Here is a 23,792-nt window from a genome sequence, read left to right on the forward strand (position 1 = left end):
AAGGTTACACTGCAGAGCGTGTGTGGCAGGATCTTTTCAGATTTTGACTAGAATTGGATCAAAATAAAAATAAAAATCAGAGTTTCAACCTGGTGGGAACTGCTGCTGTTGCTCTGTATTAAGTTAAAGAGCTGAAACAGTGATCTGTTCGCCACATGGAAAGTCAAAAATAGCAACACGGCAAAACTTTGCAGTAGCTCCATGCAGAACTCCCTCTTAGCTTTGGGTTCTCTGTGCCTCGGTTTCGTTTCTGAGCACACCTTGTCTTATGGCAGCGTAGCCACACAGCTTCCGTAGTGCACCAGGGTAGTTAAACAAAAGAGGAATCTTATGTCATAGAAGAGCTGCGTCAGCCAAAGAATATTGCCATTAAATAGCAATATGCACACTGGAGTAAAATCATAAACTCTCAAAAAGATTTAGGTTATCAAATGGGAGATCGACTGCATTCTGAGTAAGTTTGCAGGTGATCCCAAGCTAGGCAAGACCATTTATCTAGTCGAGGGTAGGAAAGCTCTGCAGAGGGATAGGCCAGATCAACAGGCTGCTACCAGATGCATGGTGTTCAACAAGGATAAGTGCCAGGTGCTTCACTTGAGTCACAACAACTCAACACAGTGCAAAAGTTTGGGGGCTGAGTGGCTGGAAAGCTGCCCAGCAGAAAAGGGTCTGGAGGTGCAGGGCAACAACTGCTAAGCATCAGCCAGCAGAGCACTCAGGGGGCCAAAAAGGCCAATGGCCTCCTGGCTTTTATCAGAAATAATGTGGCCAGCACTAAGGGAGAAGTCACAGAGAGACTTTTTACGAGGGTAGGTTGTGACAGGACAAGGGAGGATGGTTTTTAATTAAAAGAAAGAAGATTTAGGTCAGATGTTAGCAGGAAATGCTTCACCGTGAGGCCCTGGCACTGCTGCACAGAGCTGAGGATGCCCCATCCCTGGAGGTGCCTGAGGAAGGGGTTGGAACTGGATGGGTTTTAAGGTCCTTTCCAACATAAGCCAACCTATGATTCTAAAATCATGCCAGAAATATGTGATGCTGATTAAATTCATCAGATCTACCAAAAAAAAAAAAAGACTTCTTCACTCCCAGCTCCAGATGTATATGAATGGCACAGTTATAACACCTAGATGAGTCTTACCGCAACACAGAACCACAAACAAATGGGTGGAGCAAGAGGCAAGGAAGGAAAGGGAATGAAAATCTCTTTTGGACATTATCAGTGATAAATTCTGTTGTGCCAAACAAAGCACTTGAAGCTATTTTCAGTCTGGTACTTCAGGCACCCACTCTGATTTCCTGTTTCAAGGAACACAGATGGACTCTTCAGTACACAAACTCAGGACCCTCCTTATGCCAGTGGGTTCTTCCTATGGCCTTGAAGAAGCCTTTGCTGGGAATAACATCGATCACAGCTGGGATTAATTTACTGCTACCTTCCAGACAGTGAAGAATTAGGCGTCATAGAAGCACTAAGCAATACAGTTGCCTAAACGATGACATCATTACTCTAAACGACCTTTACACAGCCTCCTTCCAAAGCCTGTTTGACACAGCCAGGTGAACCGGTGCTAACATTTAAGCACAGCCGCACTTCCTACCGGCCCTCCTGCAAAAGATCCCTGTGTATTTTTGGGATGCTGTGTCAGTCGATCCCTGTGACATTTGCCATTCGTTCCGAGCAGCAGCAGAGCCATGTGCTGCCCATAGAAGTTTCCTGGGCACACTTACAGGAGCATCACGGGGCCGTGACACACGGACCTGGAGTGCGACGGGATGCCAGGGATGGGCAGTGAGCTGCCTGCTGCTGAGCACGGAGCACACAGCATACCCACAGCTCCTTCTAAACAGCAGTTATAACAATTTGGAACATCACCAGCTCCTTGTGGAGGAATTAAAACCCTCTATTACCTGATTTGATGGCGCAGATCAAAAAAGCGGACGGAATGGAGGAGCTGGTAGGCAGAGCTCACCCGAAATCTCAGAAATCCTTAGGGTGAGGTTTCTCCAAAGACACGAGAAACAAGGTGGCAGGGAGAGCTACTGTGTTCCTGCCAAGTCCTTTCACATACTGACCTCCTGCACCGCTCGCTGGCTGTCCCTGCATTCCCACCAATGAGACCCTTGTCTTGGCACAAGACAAAACCTGCGGGCGCTCAGAGAGAAAGCAGACAGGCAGACATACAGGCTCTGCTTGTGTAACTCAGGCAAGAGCTTCTTTAGGGCATTGTTTTCCTTCCACACAAGGAAAAATAACCCACTTGTGCTGTTAAAACATTCTTGAAGCAGCTCCTTTTAATTAATTGAACAATGTTTTTTCAGTAATAACAGGTTAAAGCAAAATTAGACCTGGCTGTGGTGGATGTTTTTTTCCCTTAACTCTGTTCTTTTTATTATCTTATGGAAAATGCTGAATGAGAAGACCAGAGAAGCAAGCCTCGGTCCACTTCACTGCGTCTACAGTGGGTTGCTATTAGCTTGCTTGCTTCAATAGTATGATTCAAATTTAGGCAGCCTGACTCTCCTGTGCCCATTTTGTACACGTGCAAACACCATAGTCTTCAATATCACTATTACTCCTTGTTTGCTTTTCTCTATTACTTCCTCTTTACCTAAAGAGTTTTGCTAAATGTGGAAGCATAGAAGCAAATTTGTATGGGAGCCAAAAGGTGACTTCATAACAGCCAATAAAATACTCACAGTTTTTAACAAATAGAAATGAACTTTGTGCCTTCCAGACCTGCTTGTCATTTCCAGAATGCATCTCAATGGTCCACATAAATCACAGACCCTGCACTGTCCCAATGGGTTAAAAGGCAACTTCTGACAACTTCTCTCTCCCTCCCAGTTAGAGAAACCAGTATGGGCTTTATAAACCTCAAAATTTGAAACTAAAGTCAATTCTCTTATCACAATGAGTCTCTAACCTCAAAATACACAAAACCCTCAATAGTGGGGAACGGCTGTATTGGGAGTCACCTCTTTATCTGTGCCTGCCTTTAAGGATATATCAAACCATTCACCAAAATCCTAACCTGGGTTCCTCTGCAATCAATCCGTGGCAGAGATAATTAAAAAATAACTGTAGAATCACAGAACATCCCAGGTTGGAAGAGACCCCAAAGGACCCAAAATCCAACCAAGGACCAACCTCTTACCTTTATAACAATCCTCTAGTGAGAAATGACTCCTTACAAACACACAGCCTCAGTCCATCACTGAGCCTTACCCAGCTTGGGAGTGTTTCCCTGCATCCCAAGGACAGCCTCAAGCACAGCTCCTGGAGCCACTGCCCTCTGCTCCCAGTGTGTGGGACAGGCTGAGCCCTGGGCGTGCTTTGTGGAGGGATGGCCTCGCTTGGCAGAGCCAAAGGTTGACTCCAGGTTCAAGGTCTCGAGAAGCCGCCTTGCTCTGAACCTCCCTGTGTTCTGCAGATGGGTTTGGGCCGCGCCTGCAGCTCTGCAAAGAGAAGCCCTGCAGCTTTCGAGCAAAAGCTGTTGCAAAGCAGCACTGATGAACCTATCTGGGATATGGACTGCAATCCCACAGCAAGGATCGACTGCTGTGAGGGCACCTCCTGACCATCAGAAAGACAGGTTATTATCTGCCGTGTCGCAGAGCATTTCTAAAGCAGGAAGATTTATTTAGCAGAACGTACTTTGGACCGTTTGTGTGCCTTGTTTGCCTTCTAGACTGCACTCATCCTGAGCAATGCAAACAGACACCTGTACTTTTGAGGCCTGGTTCTATCCTTTGTTTTCCATGTATATAACATCTCTACCATCAAATTAACTTTCCAGATATTTATCAGTACTCTAATACTTGAAATGCAAGGAACATACATCCAAAACCACAGCAAATAAAAAGAAACCAGGAGAGTTCTCTGCTTCTCCCCTATGTGGCTTAATATTCTGTCTCAGTGCACATCTTTCCAAGGAGGGAGGCTGTGATGCCCCATCCCTGCAGGCATCCAAGGCCAGGCTGGATGTGGCTCTGGGCAGCCTGGGCTGCTGGTTGGCGACCTGCACACAGCAGGGGGTTGGAACTGGATGAGCGCTGTGGGCCTTTGCAACCCAGGCCGTTCTGGTATTCTGTGATTCTCTCCAAAGAGCACCATTACATTCCAGTGTACAGGTGTGGGACTGCCAAAAGAAGCAGAGCACACCTTCCATAGGGTGTCACTTGCACTGGGCACATTGCTCCGCAACACACGGAGCAGCAGCCAGCCTAAGCAGAGCCAGCATCCCTCTTTGCCACACACCCCAGCCAGCTGCCACCTCCACCCTGTTTTATTCCAGCCCAGCTGTGGGGGTTTTGCTCTCAGTCAAGCAGAAACAGTGAAGCATCTCATGCAGTTCAGGCTATAAAAGCACAGGGGGACAAACAGGGATGCAAACACTGAGGTGAGACAGCAGCTGGATCCTCTCCACACCGCCCTGCTCCACTCCCTGCCTGCATACACACAGCTCCTGCTCGCTGCATGATAAAAAGGAAATAGAGCAATTGTGTAACACCTCTCTCTTTTTTCTTTCCTCTTTAACCTGAGACACAAACTGCTTTTGTGAGAGGCTCTGAAAAACAGCCCTGCTCTGGTTTATTTGCGCTCGGCTAAGACCCACTTTTCTCCTGGCCGTACCCACTGCCTCACACCTCCCCAGCCTCTGTGCTCCTGGCCATGGGAGCACTGGGATGCTGCTGTGACGTAGGGCTGGGGGTGCTGCATGGTGCTGGGCACAGGGAGCCCAGCGGGTCCCTTCCTACTCGGGATGTTCTGTGATTCTATGACTCCATAACCTTCAGCTCCGTTCGTTCCAACAATTCTTTTTCAGCTTCTGAGCTGTGTGCTGTAAGGCTCTGCTCACACGCTTTGCTAGTCGGCGTTTTAGACTTTTAATTAAATTAATGGCAGCTTTCCAAAATGTCCAGAACTGCCATTTTTCAATCTGAATGGAAAGACTCCAGAAAGATACCAATTAATTCTTCTGCTGCAGCTCAGCAAAGTGTGGGCTTTACGTGAGTCTCAATGCATTCCCCAGCATGCATTATGCAGGAAGTCCCATTACTGGAAATGTTCTCTCTGTCCTTATAAATCCTCAGGTGATGGCTCAGTTGGCTGCAGTGACAATTGCATGGACCCAGAGCTTCACCTATTGCACTGGGACATGGCCTGAACCTTAACAGCACAGGGACACAGTGGGCACGCAGGGGTGGCTGGGGGTGGACTTGGGGATCTTAGCAATCTTTTCCAACCCAAATGACTCTGTGATGCCAGCCAAAGAACCTCAGTAAGCTATCAGTGAGCACAAAAGCTCACTTCAGGAGGAACAGCTTGGAGAGGGAAGGTATCAGGGCAGATGGACCCACACAGGGCCTTCTTAATACATGAAGCTCCATGCAATTATGAACCAGGCTAAGAAAAAAGAAAAAAAATTCTGTTCAGCCCAGGTCAGAAAGGCTTCACCTGAGCTGGCACATTCTGGAGGATGCATGAAAAGGCCACGCATACATGTGTGGTATGCAGCTGACAGTTCAACTCATCACCCAAACCATCCATCAGGGAGTGCAAAGCAATTAAGTACCCTTAGCTGGACAGAAGGGAGGAGCTGGAATTTGCTTTCCCAGTCAGCCTGTGCTGTTTGCAAAAGGCCCCATACAACTCCCACCTGCTAATCACAGCCCCATCAAAGCAGGGAGGCACAGCCAGCACCTGGTTTAACACGGGCATATCTCAGCCCTAACACAGAGGCTTTGGAACACCTTTTGAGCACCCAAAAATCTCAACTCTTCGCTCAGAGCTTGCATAAAGTTCACTATTCATAATGTTGCACATACCACTGATTCTAGTGGGACATTCTTCACAGACTGGCCTGGGTTGCAAAGGCCCACAGCACTCATCCAGTCCCAACCCCCTGCTGTGTGCAGGTCGCCAACCAGCAGCCCAGGCTGCCCAGAGCCCCATCCAGCCTGACCTTGAATGCCTGCAGGGATGGGGCATCCACAGCCTCCTTGGGCAACCTGTTCCACTGCCTCACCACCCTCTGCATGAAAAACTTCCTCCTCACATCCAACCTAAACCTCCCCTGGCTCACTTTAAAACCATTCCTCTTGTCCTATCACCATCCACCCTTGTGAACAGTCATTTCCCCTCCTGTTTATACGCTCCCTTCAAGTATAACCCAAGAGCAACAGATGTAAACAAACTGAAATATTCTGTGGTCCTACCACATCACAGGCACACTCACTTGTCTATGTTTGCATTGCATCGGGTTCTGTTCTCAGTTACCCATATAAAAAAATCAGAATGGGCTTTGGGAATGGAGGGCAAAAACTAATTTATTTCCTTTTTTTTTTTTTTTTTTTTTTTTTTTCTCTCCAGAGGGAGGAAATAAGTGCTGCAGGCACTGAGGACAGCAGTGCCCGCTGAGCTCAGCCCTCTGTGCTGGGAGCCCGGGGTGCCCCGCAGCCCTCACTGGGTCGCTCTACTCCATGTTCTGTTCCCATAAATGGAGCAGCACGTCAGGCTGGCCGCGAGAACCCCGCCGGGCTAAGAATAACAGGGCACGCTCCCGAGGAGAGAAACGACAACAAAATCAAGGAGCTCTGCCTCTCCCTCGGCAACGTGACCTAATTGGAACGCCACGAAGAAGAAAGCGACGCGTGTCTGAGGCAGATAAGAGGTCGGGAATGGAAGTTGGATGGGCCGTAGGAGCCCCGCCGCAGCTCACCTTGACGAAGAGCTCGATGTCGGGCTCCTTCCCGTCCCCGTTGGCAGCGGAGGGCTCTGACATCTCTCACCGCGGGGCCGAACTCCCGACGGGGACGGGGACGGGGACAGCCGCGCTCCGGGAGGGTTTCCCTTCTAAAACATCTTCTGCGGGGAGCGGGACTCGAAAGCAACGCAGCTGGAGAGCCGGCAGGTGAGCGACGGAGGAGCGGAGCGGAGCGCTGCCGCGGGGCTGCGGGGCGGCGGCCGCTGAGCGCAACAAGTGCGGCCGCGGGAGCGCATCTGTCAGAGAGCGGCTCGCAGCCCGAAATAGTCCCAGCGTGAAGCGGAGGGTGGGGTTTGGGCTCGGGGAGGAGACAGGCCGTGGTACCTCCGGCCCGGCTCCGCGCCTCGCCCGCAGCGCGACGGGAACGTGGTGTGCGGGGCGCTGGGGTGGGGTTTTGTCCCTTCTTTTTCTGATGGGTGTTTTGCCCTTTCGCCGTTCAAAACCTCGGTATTGCTATTGTTGTTATTGCTGATTGTCCCGGTGCAGAGGGGCAGCGCTCTGTGCGTGCAGCAAGCCGCATCAGTAGAGGTACAGAGACATGCAAAGCCCGGCTGATAACCGCCCGGTGCTGCTGCCCCTGGGTGAGCTGAGTGGGGAGTGGGAATGGGGCTATGCAGGGAAACAAAGAGCTGGGGGGGAACAGCACGAGGGTGCCCCATGCCGTGGTTCGGCCCTCGGGCACCGTGTGGGGACAGCAGGGTGGTGGCACAAGCGGGGAAAACTTCTTTTGTGGATGCCCCATCCCTGCAGGCATTCAAGGCCAGGCTGGATGTGGCTCTGGGCAGCCTGGGCTGCTGGTTGGCGACCTGCACACAGCAGGGGGTTGGCACTGGGTGAGCGCTGTGGGCCTTTGCAACCCAGGCCATTCTAGGATTCTATGATTCTATGCTTCTTTAAGGTTTCAGCTTCTGACTGACACGCTGCCCACGTGCTGATGTGATTCAGAGGGCACTGTGGTGACACAGATGACACAGACACCCAGAGCGGGAGGTGACACTGTGAGGTGACACAAGCAGAAGGGCACGGCAGGGCTGAGTGGCACCTCCTGCTCACTGCTGTCACACCCTCACAGTGTCCCTTGGGTCACAGCTCCTCGCCCTGTCCCTGCTCTGCTTTGGAACAAATGCAGCACAGGAAACCAACACCTATGGAATACAGTACGCAGCAGGTTCACCTTCCTTGCCTGACACCTAGAAAGCTTTCAGGAACGTTCTGCCACGACCAGCAGGCTGTGGCTGCTCAAAGTTCCCCCAGCTGTGAGCTCCATGCTCACCCCTCACTGCCCCGTGAGCCCCGGTGCCACCCAACACCTCTGCAGCACTGCAGATGAAGGCAATGGGGATTCCAGCTGTGTGTCCCTGCGGCACACAAATGGTTAACCAGGTGGTCTCGTTATGCTGCTGCAACTGTAATTACTACACAGTCAACAGGGTAATTAGCGTAGAAGTGCATTTATGGTTTGTAGATCTAATTAGCTCTCATTCAAATAACTGGAAGGTTAACTGTAAGAGAATTAAGTGTTATTAGCCCTTTGATTTCAGATGCTTACATGTAATTCTTGGACTAGGTACATTAATTACCAAACATTTATGGTGTCATTATTCTTATGCCCTAGGCAAACTTCCCAGGACATGGGCTGAGCACACTTACATGCAGCAAGAAGAATCACTGCACTATCATTATGGATTGCAGCTCTAAACATCAGCCAATGCTGTACGCACAGTCACTGCATCCTAATGTACCAGTGTACCCCTAAGTGCCATCCTGAGGTCTGCACGAGAAAGAGCTTTGCTGAGCAAAGGATGCTCCATCCCTGGAGGTGTTCAAGGCCAGGTTGGATGGGGCCCTGGGCAGCCTGGGCTGCTGTGAAATGTGGAGGTTGGTGGCCCTGCATGGCACAGGGGGGTTGGAGCTTCGTCATCCTTGAGGTCCCTTCCAACCCAAGCCAATCTGTGTGTGTGTGTGTGTGTGTGTGTGTGTGTGTCTGTGTGCGTGTGTCTGTGTGCAGGGATGGGGACATCCAGTAAGGTGACATCCAAGAACAACCTGGCTCACCTCAAAAAGCTGGAGCCCTTCTTTGTACAAATGCTGTGTTCTTGACAAAGATTCTGAATTCTTGATCTAATGTAAACACGGCATGAGGCAGAGTAAGAGGAAATATATACATGTGTAACACCTTGGGAATCTATTCACGCATTTTCTGTTTTGCTGTCATCTAAGATGGACTTACCACTTACATCTGGGTGCAACCTTTTTGACTAGAATGGTTATCACTGTCTGCACAGCTCCGTTCTGTGTTACGAAATCAGCTCTTTCCTCCATCAAATTGAGCTAAGACACTGATAAATAATTCGTACACTCTCATTTTACTGCGAAGAATGAGCCGCTCCGCTTGGCCTATCGCTTTCTTGCAAGTCAGAGGCAGTGCAGGCTTTGAGTTACCCACAAGAACGTGATGTACTGAATTCTGAACTCTCCGTAGGCCAGGTCATTATAGTTTTGAGGCTTATGAGCGATATAAATATGAGCACATCACGGCATGAATAAATGAGGTCAGCTTCAGAAAAGGAGCCGTCACCTCCCCACGTAAGACCTCTATTGTAGGTGCCCCGACTCACTATCAGCTTTCACTGCCCTGATCTAGCCTCACTTCCAGCAAAGATTTGTCCCCAGGGGGTGATGCAGAGGCCAAGCATCCCGTGTAACTCTATCGTGGAGCTCTCACCGAGAGGTATGGGTGGATCAGTTCTGAATTATGGTCATTTGCAACTGCGTTCATTCTGTGTGGCTATCTTTGACGCAGCACTCGTTTAACAAATGGAAGCCAAAACTAAAAGGGATTAATTGAATAATTTTGATTTTCTTTTGAATTATATCTCCCTGTCAAGCTCTTGCTTGACCTTCAGAGACATCCAGAAGGATTTGTCTCAGATATTTGGAGTCAGTCTGTGTTCCCCCTACTGTACAAGACATGCAGGGATGTATGAGGCACTTCTTAGCCTCAAGCCAGAGCTGGCTGAGAAGACATTTCCCTCAGCCCCAGGGATGCACAATGCCTCAACATTTGTTGGTTTGGGAGAATGAGGAGTAGCGGTGATTTTGTTCCCTCTTCTACGTCGTGCCATGCTCAAGGACATAGAATCATGGAGGCATTCTGGTTGGAAGGGACCTCCAAGATCCCCAAGCCCAACCCCAGCTCACCTCACTGCCCACATCCCCCAGTGCCACATCTCTAAGGTCCTGGGACCCCTATGGGGCTGGTACCCCCATCCCTGTGCAGCTGTGCCACTGCTCCTTCTGAGAACAGATTGCTCCTGATATCCAACATGGAGCAGAAGGCAGCGATACAACAGCTGTGCAGCCTGAGTGTCCCAAGAATTGGATGTGATGGCAAAATCTGGGCCAGAAAAACTTGGCAGCCCTCTTTAATGCCAATTTTTAGATCTCTGACTGTGCATCCACCCCCCAGGCACTATAAACCCTTTGTAGCCACAGGCTGCAGCAGCTCTCCTTTTACTGACGATGAAGATGCATGAGTGCAGCTCCAATGGCTGCTGGATGAATTGCACTGCTCACCAGAAAGGGCAGATGCTTCACCACTTTGCTTTGCAGAGCAAGTTCTAGGCCAGCAGTACCACGTGATTTTTCTATATAATTACATTTTCACATGGATTCAGTATCAAACCTCGCTGCAACGTTAATAAATGTTAACAGCTTCGAGAGAAAAACCCACTGCTGTTCAGTGTGAGGAGGGATTTCATTATGGATAATTATCTCAGCACTCGCATTCAGGCAGCCACAGCGAACCACTCGCAAGGAAGGAGCTCTTAAAATGTATAAAACCATCTCCTAACGCTGCTTTCAGTAAAAAGGCTTCGAGGGGACAGAGGTCTCTGCATTTTCTATCAGCCCCCAAACCACTGTTTCAATTCAAACCAAGAGATTCTTCTGAATGGGACTGGGAGACCTCTGCAAGTGGCACTGCGGGGGATGCAGTGGAGAGCATCACAGATTGCCCACAACTGTGGGCTCTGTGTAACAGAGCAGATGAAAGGAATGGAGACATCCTTGGCCCCTGTTTTTCAGAATGAATCCTCTGTAATATTACGTGCTGTGGAGAGAAACAGCACCAGCTAAGCCATGTACCCACTGCTGTTGACTCACTGATGTCGTTGAATGAAAACTGTGTGATTTTACTCGTAGCTGCAGCGGAGCAAACAGCACATATCTCCTCCTTCATTTCCAAGTGTTCAAGTGTGTATATGGTAAACAAGCATTTAGGTTATTCCTGCTCACTTCTTGGTGTGCTTCTTGTCAGAAATTACATCTAAATTAACCATAATGTGAAGCAGATCTATGCAGCCAGGATGAAATCCACCAAAGCAAGAGATTGGCACACAGCCGTGCTCCAATCCCAATTAATGCATTATTCGTGCAAAGAAAAGGTTCAAAATGCCACGTACACACAGATCTCAGGCTGGGTTTCCACTCCTCCCAGTAAACAAGGCCCAAAGATGGCACAATTGCTGCTAATTCCTTTGGAGACGTTTGTGCATCGCTCTGATGTTAGTGAACAATTTGGCTGAGAGCAGAAATTGCCTTCTGTGTTGATGCACATTATTTCTGCAAGGCGAAGCCTCTGCACCTTGCTTCGAGATTGTCCATGACTCAGAGCAGCTCCCGTGGTTGGAAACAACTGTTAGAGGCATTCAGCTGTGCCAGCCAAACCCAATGTGCTCCCAGTGCACACCATCAGGCTGAAGAGAGGGGTTCGTGCTAAAGCCAACCTTAGACCCCAGTGAACAGTATGGGCAGATTCACAGCCCTGTAGCAGCAAATGTAAGCAGAGGCAGAGCCATACACTGACCTTGAGCCTTGCAGCACAGTCTACAGCCCTCCTATCCTCCTCGGGAAATTGCCCTCATTCATTTTTCATTTCACCTTTTGGTACTTCTGGGCTAAAGTTTCCATCAAGTTTGCCAGTGACCAAGCTCACTTACCTGGAGCTGTTATTAAAAGAAGGGTGGTTTGGCTTTTGTTTCCTTCAGTGCAAGGGTTCAATGTCTTGAAGCACCTGACGTTGGCTTGGTTAGATCTCATTTTCATTTTCGCTTAAGATGACATAAATGGAAGCAGTGCGGTCAGCTGGGCACAGACATGGACCCCTCTTCTGCAGCTGTGCTTACAGGTTGTTCACATTCCCTGGTGATAACTGCCACCATGCACAGGTTCTGAGGGCTTCTGAGGCCACATCCCTGCTGTGTGCAGGTCGCCAACGAGCAGCCCAGGCTGCCCAGAGCCACATCCAGCCTGGCCTTGAATGCCTGCAGGGATGAAGCATCCATAGCCTCCTTGGGCAACTTGTTCCAGTGCCTCACCACCCTTTGAGGGTCCCTGGTCACTGCTGCGATAACTGGAAGCAACCCCATAGGGTGACTGAATGGCCAAAGCCCAGAGCTGCCCTCACTGCTGTGGCCTCAGTGACAGTTATCATAGAATCATAGGAACACAAGATTGGAAAAGCCCTCAAAGATCACCAAGTCCCACCCCAACCCATCCCACTGTGTCCACTAACCACTTCCCTAAGTGCCACATCTACCCTTTTACTGAACACCTTCAGGGACAATGGCTCCTGAGAGATCTACATTAGTTAAAAAAGTCTTAATGGGATATGGAGCCCTTTACTTATGGTTAGCAATTTCAATCCATCCTTGGCCAAGCTGCAAGTGAGAGCTTGATGCCAGACAAAATATACATCAGGGTGTTCACGATGTGAGAAAGCCCAAGGTCCATGGAGAGGATGGCATCAGTAAGAGGCTCTCAGGTTCTCTCTCGGATTCACATTAACACAGCCCCATTGTGCTTAGAAAGGCAAAGAGTTCAGGAGCTGAAGCCAGGTGTGCTGCAAAGAGGGATGGGATGGGAGCTCCCACCAGCACTGCTCCTGCTGGCTCTCCTGACCACCACAGAAAATCTTTAATCTATGCAATTACCAAACCAGCATCCTCTGCAATTATCCTGTTTGCTATGAGTATCGCTCAATTAAAAAATAAATTAAATGGTAATTGAATGTTCTTATGAAAGGGAGAGTGGCCAAGTGGTTATAAGTGACCTTTTCAGACAATTAAGTGTATCACATCAGAGCTGAGGTCAAGTCAGCCAGGTCATCTGCCAAAAAAATAAAACAAAGCCTATAATTACACTAAACAGGAACCCACCCATCCAAATTCCATAGTACAAAGCTGCTCCAAATCAAAGAGGAGGACTCACAGCAACCGAAATGAATGCGTGAGGGAGTGGTTATTGATAGGGCTGATACTGCCACCTATTTTTAGGGCTCACTAATGCTCTCCCTGATGAACTCTGCTTTCAGTTCCATGCAACTTCTGCCAGAAGTTAGGAGAGTTTTCCTTCTTTTTGCAAGGTGCTTCAGGCACTCACGGGTTTACCTCGCAATGCATTCAGTGCTGAGGCCAATGTTTCTGTCCCAGTGCCTTGGAACAGAAGGCAGCCAAAGCCAGAAAGGGAAGTGCAGGCACACTGCCCCAGAGCCAGCAGCAGGGCTAAGAGCAGAGTCCTGGACGCTGTATGAGAGCCCCATAAGGATGTTTGTTTCTCAGAGCACTCAGAATCCCACAGCCAGACTATGCTCTTGATGCATATATGTACGTCCTCGCACACAAATCACACGGGCATCGTTCAGGCATGCTTCCAAAGACATGCCAACGGCCACCTGCAGGACAACCTGCCCTTGGACATGATTCCCCCGGTGTCCTTCTTTGACAAATTAATTGTTAAGGGGAATTAAGCAGCAGAAAGAAATCCTTGGTGCTCAGGAGCAGCGTCTCCTCCCTGCCCACAGCAGCGCGGTGCTGCCTCTGCTTTTATATCCGCCTATTTTTAGCTGTTATCAGCTGCCGTGCCCAGAGGCCAACCTCCAAGGAACTCCTCTTGGTCCAAACGTCATTCTCTGCAATCTCTCAGGGAGGAGCCCAATGGCTGTGAATTTGCTGCCCTGAACTTTTGCAGGGAGTTGCAGGCCAGGCACCTGTGTTACAGGAGGCTGATCCAGCAGAGACGCACCCTCCCCACGCTTGGTGCAAACAGCGAGAATCTGGCATGCCTCATTCAGCCCAGTGAGGTATGCAGCCCTGCAGCGTGGCACACAAATGAAACTGTCTTGGTGTGGTTTTTTTGTTGTTTCTTTTTAGCTGAGGTGCTCTTTGTTGTGTCATTTTGTAGCTATGCACAGCGTAACCAGGAACTGCTGCTTGCTGACTGCTAGCAATCCATGCGGCCACGCAGGAGAAAGGCGAGTGCCTCCTCAGCACAGGCTGTAATGGATTAGCTTAGTGCTTTTTTCCAGAAATAGGACATTGAAGTGACTTCAGGCTTTAAGAAATTATTGGTGGGGCTATGCTGCTTCAACCATAAGGCACAGAATGGTTTGAGCAGGAAGGGACCCGCGAAGGCCATCGGCGCCGGCCTGCAGTGCACAGGGACACCGCAGCTCCTCAGTGCTCAGAGCCCCGTCCCCTGGCCTTGGCTGTGTGCAGGACGGGGCAGCACCACCTCTGGGCACCCTGTGCAGCGCCTCACCGCCTCACCGCAAGCAGCTCCTTCCTCACATCGACCGAAATCTGCCCTCCTTCAGTCCAAACCCATCGCCCCTCCTTCAGTCCAAACCCATCGCCTTCGTCCCGTCACGTGGACCCTGGTAAGAGTCCAAGATCATCCAGTCCAACCATCCGCCTATCACCAATATTTCCCAATATTGGTGGGGCCAAACCACGTCCCTCAATACATCTTCATCTTCTGTCTCAACATGGAAACAACAGGGACAGTAAGCAGCTCGGATCGGCATTCAAGCAATTTTCTATCTGATAGAATCATTAAGAACACACTTCCATAATTTTTTAAGGACGAATCCCCAAATCGAAGCAATCTCCAAGCCGCACACACAGTGTACATGTCAAAGTACCTGAAGTAATATCCTGTCCACACTGGTGTAGTTCAACACTTCTCACAATTGCAGCGAAGGTTCTCAAAGTATTTTCTCCAGAGCTTATCTGGAAAGGTTCCTGCTAACAGATGTTAAAATTAAGAAGGAAAACAAAATCTTTTTAAGTTTAAATGTTTTCACCTGCTATTCTTGTTTAAAGAGGAGCTGGCAGCATGGTGAGGCAGTGACCAGCCACGTGCCATTTCTGCCCAACAAAGACCTTCATGCAGGGAGGGGCAACCAAAGTATCAGAGCTACAGATAAGGATCCGTATTTACGGAGTAGAACTGATCCATTCTGTGGGCCACAGATCAGTGCTCCCCAGGTGGCCAGGTTTTGGAACCAAATCCTTTTTTTAAAAAAATCCCAGAATGGCATCAATGTAGGTGGACAGAGATTAAATATGCAGATATTCACAGGTAGGATCCACTTCTGTTTTCTTCCCAAGCAATCCCTAAGCTACAGGGATATAGCTGTAAGTGTCTGTGTGCAGAGCTAAGATCAACCTGAGTGCAATCATACAGATAAGGGAATAACTGTATCTAAATTTCAGTTAGGGATCCAGATAGAAGCCCTTTGGACTTGAGGAAGTCAAAGCTCAGGACCAGTGAGCACACAACAGGATGGTGGAAATTAGAGTCACAGAATGACAGAGTGTCCTTAGCTGGAAGGGACCCACGAGGAACACTGAGTCCAACCCCTGGTTCTGCACAGCACCACCCAAAATTCAAACCACATTGCTGAGAGTGTTAGGCCCTCTGCAGGCAGATGAGGAACCACTATGAAGATGTTAGGGAAAAAAATATTGTTTCTGAAAGGAAAACAGATGTCAGGATAAGTGAAAAGCAGTGAAAGGAACAAAGAAATTGATGGATTTCTGACTGACTCTATTCTGTGTTTACGTGGGGACATTTTGTTTCAAACAGAATGATGTGTTTGCTTAAATGATGGTAGGAATCCTAAGGAAGTTATTAAAAGAACCCTTTCTTGCTTCTTGTTTAGTCTGCCCACAGAAGCAGAACCAATGGGACACAGGATGCAGCTGTGAGAAGTGGCACCTTCCTGCAAAGAACATGTGCAGAATGGATTTGCTTAGTTAGCCCAAAACCACCTCAGAAAGCCTGAGCCTAAACTGGCCCAAAAGTGTTGACTGAAGGAAGGAATGCTAGCAGGGCATGAGAACAAGGACGTATTAGCTGCACACAAGTAAGTATCATTTGGAAATTAGATTAAGATGTCAAACCACAGAGCTGTCGCTCTGAAACAGCCTTCCAACCCAACTAACAAGACAGACGGGCCCTGTTCTGTGTATGAGTTGTGTATGACACGATGAGGCTGGCAGTGACAGCCAAGGATGCAATTTCATGCCCCCAGAAGGTCACCTCTAGATCCATGAACTTCCCTTCGATTTACCAGGAGCCAACACAAATCCTCTTGGTGAACATGCAGATTTTCACCTTTCTGTGCCTCATCTGTACATACATATAATCAGGGAAGTAGTAATTTTCTCTTGGAAGACTTGCTCTGGAGTTTTACTTCCTCAACACCTGTAGGTAGCTTGGATGTGGCTGCATGGCAGCTGCAACAGAAACCCAATTAACTCCTCAATGGATACTCTGCTTTTGGACTCTGCTTGCCTGAACCGAACCCAGACCAATTTCCTCCTCATCTGTTTCTCATTGTATCATACCATCTTCATCAAGGTCACCAGTGCTTAGCAACACTATCAGAGATGTACCAGCAGTAAAACATCAACAACACTTGTATCACTTCTGATACGAAAAAGTTCACCCATAGGTTCAGCTATCAAAACCAGATAACATGTCAATGACTCACACTGGAGTGATAAACTTCCTCCTAATTTTTCTCCCACAGAAGGTAGTTCCATATAGGTTTGCAGTAAATTCAGCTGACTTTTCTTTTCTACTCCAGAAGGATGGAAAGCATAAAACAAACATACATGAGGTTGCTGTTAATAATAATAAAAAAAAAAACTAAGAGTTGCCTACAGTTAAAAAGAAGAGTGCTGGTTCTTAGTGTTGGCGGTGAGCTCTTATCTGCTCGCTGGATGGCTGAGCTGTCCAACATCCCAAATCTGCTCACCGTTGCACTTCAGCTGCTGCTGAGTGCAGTCATTGCAAGAAGTGAGAAATGAAGTAGCCCGAAGAAATCAGCCTGGAGCTTATTTCCAGACTGACAAAGATGACAAATATCTCACCTAGTGGTACTTCTAATTTGTCATCCATGCTTTGTGTTTAAGCTGCTGCCAGTGGCATCCAGCCTTCGTGATTCCAGTGACCACCCAATGTATGCAGGGAAGGTTTACGGCTTGGTTTGGGGGCCTGAGTCCAGATATCCAGAGCCATTAGAGAGGCCCAGGATAGCTGAGAAATCCATAAAGAGATATGGGAGAGGATGTATAGGAGATCCGTGGCCTTTTGCATAGGAAGCTGGAGGTCAGGAAGGAAACCATAAGGCACCTCAACCAGCACCTGTGGTTGGAAAAGTAATGAGATTGCTGCCCAACACAACCAGTGGGGCCTATGGAACACCTAACCATGTCCTACAGCTCGTGCCTACACCCGATCACACAGGTGGACATCCCATTGCACCGTTTAATTAACTTTCTATTGCAAAAGGAGCTTAGCAGTCAGTAGCTTACAGACACCTTAAGTCAGCCCAGCCCAGCCCTCTGTATATGAAGAAAACAAGGAGCAAAGAGGAAAAGCAGCTTTCTTCTCGTAGTTACCAAAATAATTTACACTTATCATCACCAGCTGCTCTGCAGGGACTACATATTGCTTCATCGTTTGAAAACACTGGTCTCAGCAGAGCAAGTTTTTAGGGATTTCTTCTGAAATAAACAATTACAAACAATACAAATCACTCCATCTTGGGCAGAAGTCATCCCGCGGCTGGCAGTGCTGCTACACAGACCTCAGGGATAGTATGAATACAACAGTAATCAATCTAAAATCACTCTACTCACGTGTAACAAACGGAACCAAAGTGGTTGGAAAGGAAAGAATAAAATGGGCAGGGATGACAATCTCTATTTTCTGAACACCTACGAGTGAGTCAAAAAGGAGGAAAAGAAGCAAGCATGTAAATCTCTTCTTAATTTTCCCTTAGTGTGACCCACAAATCTGCATTTGCTCTTGCTGCAGTCACTGTGCAGTAACAGCTCCCAGGGTGGGTCTGTATTCGGAGCTGCTGCTACATGGCTGTGCCAGCCCCATCAATCAACGCGAGCCAGCCATGGACCTAAGATCAGTAGAGAGAAAGCATTGGTGATAGTGTTCTTCACACTGCATTTATAGCACAGTAATCCTCTGCCTGCAAAACCCTGCTGTTTTCACTGCACCAGATCTCAACACTAGGAGAAACCTGACGCTCTCAAAGTCAGACAACAGGCACAAATGGGCAGAAGTGCTGCCCCATAGCTGTATGCAAACAGGAGAGCACTGAGCGGCTGTTACAATCCACTGGGAGAACAGCAGAAGATGGACGTGGTAATCCTGTAGGTAATCCTACATGTTAGAGGACCAAGAAATATGCTAAAATATAGTACATAAAGCATCCTGGCTAGAGGGTTGGCTAAATGATGGGTTAAATGGCAAGTGATGGGTTAAATGATAGGTCTGTAAAGAAGCATTTTCTGCACTACTTCTTTTGACACTGCTAAATACATTGTCTATACCTGAAAACCAGAAGAAATGCATAGGTGCATGGGAGAGGGTCTGGAAGAGGTCAAAAAACAAATAAACCAAAAAGCCCACAGCACACCAAATCACTCCAAGCCTACAAGTCATAGTTTGAAGACAGGCTGAAGGAATTGTAGTTGTTTTGCTTAGGAAAGAAAAAAAAAAAAAAAAGGAGGAAATTTGTTATGTTTTCTAATACATAATAACCCATTTATAAGAAAAATAGCATGATGGAGAACAAGGGAATTCTAACAAAGGAAAATATTTTCCCCAGCAAAATAATTAAGCATTCACGTCATCACAGAATGGCTGAGGTTGGAAGGGACCTCTGGGTCCATCTGGTCCCAGTGCCCAGCACCACAGCCAGGGGCTGTGGGAGATCCCCAGTGAGGACCCCCTCAGCTCCCCACTCCCTGTGCCGGGCAGCCCTTGGGCTCCACTCTGTGTCCCCTCCCAGCAGAGCTGCTCCAGGCCCTCCATGTTGCTCCCCAGTACTCTCCCCATACGCCCGTATCTCCAGTACTGGGAACACTGGCACAGACTGATAAGTGCTGAATCTGCATCTCTGAATGTTTTCGAAGTCATAAAAGTATCAGTTAGAGATAACCCAGATAAGACTGAAAACAGGAGGACATGTCATAGTCCTGATATTTCAGAGTGGTGTTCATATGCTTCATTGCACTTATAAACTTTTTTACATTCACGAAACTATTTGCAGAGAAAAACATCCACTGTTTCACGAAAAATAAAAAAGAAGGTATCACTTTAGGATATTGGACCTCCACTGGTCACTTCCAGCGATGGCTCTACTAGCAGGAGCATGCTGCATCTTGATCTGTAAATCTGTCATCAGTGGAGAGCTCTGAAAATTGTTCTTGGATCACAAAAATACATTTGTCTAAATACAGAAAGCAATAAAAGGAAGACCTCTGTCAGAGATGAGCATATGAAGAAATTTTATTGCCATCATTTGAACTATAGATGTCATTTTCTCTACGGTGTTAATAACCATCACATTTGCACTACTGGGTAATGAAACGTGGCAATAACTGAGCCATCCTAACTAAGCCAGATCAAGTAGGAGAATAAAAGAATTATGGCAACAACCACAACACCTTCAGCATTTTGCCCTCCCACTTGAGCTGGAAGAAATCCAGGCACCTCCACGCAAGTATTCTCTTTCTGTGCCTTACGAAGGCTACTGATGTGAAGGACACAGGGGTTGACTGGGGGTCTTAGAAGCACTCAGGCTCTTACCTTTACAAACATGAAAATCTCGTAATCTTCCTCAAAGTTGTCGTTTTCTCCTATGTTACTGCCATGTGGGAACTTGAGGGAGGTTGGAGAGGTGGAAGTGCTCTGGCTCCGACGCAAGTGGAAACCTGGAGGACAAAACCCGCTGCTCTCAAATGTCATGGGTTTGTCTTCCTGAGCTGGGCTCATCTGATCCACGTCCTGGTACAGGTGCTCATCTGCAGCACTGCGCTCAGAGGAAGAACTACTCTCCCCATCAGACCCGTGCTGAGAAGCCACAGAACTGCTGCGGCTGCCCTCGTTGCAATCCTGGCTAAGATCCATCATCTCCGGGATAGTAGCGGTGGAAGAGGGAGAAGCTGGATCTTCTGGGACACGATCATAAAGATGATCCCCTTTGTCTTCCTCAGAGTCTGGCATCTCATAGATATTGGTGTCGTTAACGTTTTGATTGATGTAAGTAGCGGTCTGATCTTCCATGATCTGGTCTCACTGCCTGGTGAGTTCACCTTCCTTCTAGCACCTTAAAAGTCTGCAGCTGAAGGGAGATGTTGACAGATACCTGTTCCTTAGGAGGAAGCAAGGTCTGTGCTACGCTTATTGAGCGTTCTGCTACACATGACAGATCTCCAACAATCATTTACTAAGAGCTTTAAATCAACAACTACGCTTCCACTGAAGTAACAGATAAGGTTCTCTCACTTTAACTCCTTTTTCAATCTGGTTGCTGGCAACTCTGTCTTACGGATTATCACCACCTTTTGTTCTTTCGTCAAGTACAGTGGAGAAAAAGCTGAAGCACCTAGCCATATTAGAAATCTATGGTAAAAAAATATTTATTCTTTCACTTGTGTAAAGAGATAGAAAGGCAGGCCTTACTCAGTTGCTCATCTTCTCAATACGCAAAAGCTTACAGTCAAAGAAAAGGGAAAACAATCTGAACAGTAGAAGCAGTCTGCAACATTTCAGTGGTTACTTACAGCATTAGCAATCAACCATGAGGGATCATGATAAAAAAATACAAATTAAAAAAAAAAAAGAAAAAGGCATCAAACTTTAATATTGCATTACTTATGCTGGCATTTATGTTATGAATCTCCACGTTCACATGACATAGACCCAAGTTTCCAAAGTTGGGTTAATTCCAGTTGAATTGAAACAGGCAGAGGAGGACGTTCTCCTGGCCCATCTCAGTGAGACTGGGCTTCACTATAAAAGTAATTCCCAAGCAGCTGCAGGTTGGATTGCTAAAGTAGCAGAGTGGTCCAAGGCACTTATGAGGACAGATCATGGCTCCAGTCATCTCCAAATGGAATGACCAGGGAACTCATCGTGCTTCATGCCATCGAGTAGCAGCTGCTGCATGCCTGAAATTTATGGCTGCAGTTTATGGCCATTACTCTGATATTGAACTTTTAAAATCACTAATAAAATTAAATATCGAAAGCAATATAATAACTGAGCTTATTCAACTGAGATTCCGCTGCTAAGGCTCTCAGATAATCCGGAAAGTGCTAACTCACTCTCAGATTGATGTTTAATCACTGTACAGTGAGGAAAAACACTAAAGCAAAATTTCAATTCCCTACTGGGGCCACCAGGAAGGATTTCAGATATTACTGAGATCTTTCAGCTCATGCCTGCACAAGTCCTAACAAGAGATTGTGAAACACGTGCTGGGAAATCCAGGTCGCAAACTTCCAGCAGCTTTTACAACCACCCACCTAAATGACTGCTGTCACAGTGCTCAGTGCATCAGTGGAAGTGGCAGATGTAGATGTAACCTTCCCATGCTGAGATGCCTCTAGTTGCTTTATAGCCAGAAAGTGCTGCTTCAGCTAAAACAAAGGTTAAACCCTGGTTGCACTGAAGGATTCTCGCTATTAACTGAAAACAAACTTAGCAGTGTTACAGACAGAACTGTGTTACAAAACTCTGTCTAAATGTTGCCTAGTTGAGGATTGTAAGGGATTCCCTTCTTGCAAAGCTTGCAGCAGGAAGCTGGAGCCCTGAGAACCTGGTATCACAGGTATCACACAAATCCACTTCCCTTATCCAATATAGAAGGGCCTGCTGACAGTGGGTTGAGTGAAACTGTGCAACAGAAGGAATCATAGAATCATAAAATGACCTGGGTTGCAAAGGCCCACAGCGCTCATCCAGTCCCAACCCCCTGCTGTGTGCAGGTCGCCAATCAGCAGCCCAGGCTGCCCAGAGCCACATCCAGCCTGGCCTTGGATGCCTGCAGGGATGGGGCATCCACAGCCTCCTTGGGCAGCCTGGAAGAGAAGGGAGAGCAATTCAGAGCACGGAACTACTGAGAGGAGCCCTTTGGGAGCTCCTGTGTAACAGGGAAGGAGTAAGTGCCTAAATGACAGTCACTGAAAGTTCTTCTGCCATAGAAGCTGCTTAAGCTGCTTATGCACAGCAGACACACACTGAACAGAACAGAAGTACACCTCCTGCTTCTTCTGCTTTTCTTGCTGAGCCCTTTAATCCAGTGTTAGCATGCCAAGTTCAATCTGTAGCCCAGGGAAAGACCCGCAGCAATGACAGACAGCTCCTCTAAATCACCAGCAAGGCACAAAACTTTAATAACGACTTTACACATTATTGAGCATTAACATTTCTTCACAATTCATAGCAACACTCCTTCTTTTCTGCATCTTGTCAAGTGCAGTCTTGATAAGCACTTTCCACTGACTTGCAAGCCCTTCTCCTACAGGGCGTGCAGGGTTCAGTACTCTGGGATGAGCAAATTCCCTTCTTTGTCACCCTGCTGGCAAGTCACGAAGGAGGAAAGGGATAAGGGCACTCTCATGCCTCCTTCTGAGCCAAGCAAGGAGCAAAGTACAGTTGTACAGCACTGCATCAAATGACTTTCAATCCACAGAAACACTGGCAGGGTGCAGCAGCACCTGCTGGAGGGTACACAATATCACAGGTAAAATGCATCACAAAAGTGCAGCATGCAGGCATTATGGAATATAAAAACACTGGAGTTGGTTTAATTAGTCAGAACTGTGAGTGAGCAATGTTCCCTTTTCCCCAACGTCCCTACCAGGAGCACACTGGGCCAGGGGTCACTCTGCTGACAATACAGCTCTGCAGTGAGCACAGCTGCAATTCTGCATTTGGACAGGTGGAAACCAGGTGCTTTTCAAGTCACAGAATCACAGAATGGCCTGACTTGGAAGGGACCTTAAGGATCACAAAGCTCCAACCCCCCTGTGCCATGCAAGGCCACCAACCTCCACATCTCACAGCAGCCCAGGCTGCCCAGGGCCCCATCCAACCTGGCCTTGAACACCTCCAGGGATGGACGGGGATCCACAGCCTCTCTGGGCAGCTGTTCCAGCACCTCCCCACTCTCACAGCAAACAACTTCCCCCTCACATCCAACTGAAATCTGCCCTCCCTCAACTTCCAACCATTCCCCTGTCCTGCTGTTATCTCCCCTTTCCAAGAGCTGACTCTCCTCCTGTCTGTAGGCTCCCTTTAGGTCCTGCAGGCTGCACTGAGGTCACCCCGCAGCTTCTCTTCTCCAGGCTGAACAAGCCCAGCTCCCTCAGCCTGTCTTTGTAGTGGAGGTGCTGCAGCCCCTGATCATCTCTGTGGCTCCTCTGGACCCTCTCCAGCAGCTCCCTGTCTTTCTTGTACTGTGGGCTCCAGACCTGGACACAGTGCTGCAGATGGGGCCTCACAAAGGCAGAGTATAGGGGGACAATCACCTCCCTGTCTCTGCTGGCCACCCCTCTTTTGATGGAGCCTAGGATCCCATTTGCCTTCCGAGTTGCAGGAGCACACTGCTGGCTCATGTTCAGTTTTTCATCTATCAAGACCCCCAGGTCCTTCTCCGCAGGGCTGCTCTCAAGGACCGCTCCTTCCAGTCTGTACGGATGCCTGGGATTCCCCCAGCCCAAGTGCCAAGCCTTGCACTTTGCTGTGTTGAACCTCATCAGGTTCACCCGGACCCATCTTTCCAGCCTCTCGAGGTCTCTCTGAATGGCATCCCTTCGTTCCATCGTGTCGACTTCACCACTCAGCTTGGTGTCATCAGCA

At 48.1% G+C, this 23,792-nt stretch overlaps 1 protein-coding gene and 1 long non-coding RNA gene across 3 annotated transcripts in view; one reads left to right on the forward strand and one right to left on the reverse strand.

The window, feature by feature from the left end:
- CLIC5 (CLIC family member 5) overlaps positions 1 to 20,351 on the reverse strand; it is a 68,307-nt gene extending 47,956 nt beyond the window's left edge. Inside the window, exon 1 of one of the 2 annotated variants that reach the window (XM_019613408.3) lies at positions 19,734 to 20,351. In XM_019613408.3, the coding sequence (XP_019468953.3) occupies positions 19,734 to 20,210 (477 nt within the window). In that variant the 5' untranslated portion in view covers positions 20,211 to 20,351. Of the gene's footprint in view, positions 1 to 6,725; positions 8,008 to 19,733 lie in introns of those variants that run through there. The other variant, XM_085218384.1, reaches the window with a different exon arrangement.
- On the forward strand, positions 6,776 to 16,386 carry LOC146545137 (uncharacterized). The gene is made up of 3 exons (XR_014881718.1): positions 6,776 to 6,917; positions 8,386 to 14,487; positions 15,775 to 16,386. It is a non-coding gene; the product is annotated as an uncharacterized LOC146545137 (long non-coding RNA).
- Positions 20,352 to 23,792: the final 3,441 nt, after the last annotated feature.

This window comes from Meleagris gallopavo, chromosome 2 (genome assembly GCF_905368555.1).
Source record: "Meleagris gallopavo chromosome 2, MGAL_WU_HG_1.1, whole genome shotgun sequence".
NCBI lineage: Eukaryota > Metazoa > Chordata > Aves > Galliformes > Phasianidae > Meleagris > Meleagris gallopavo.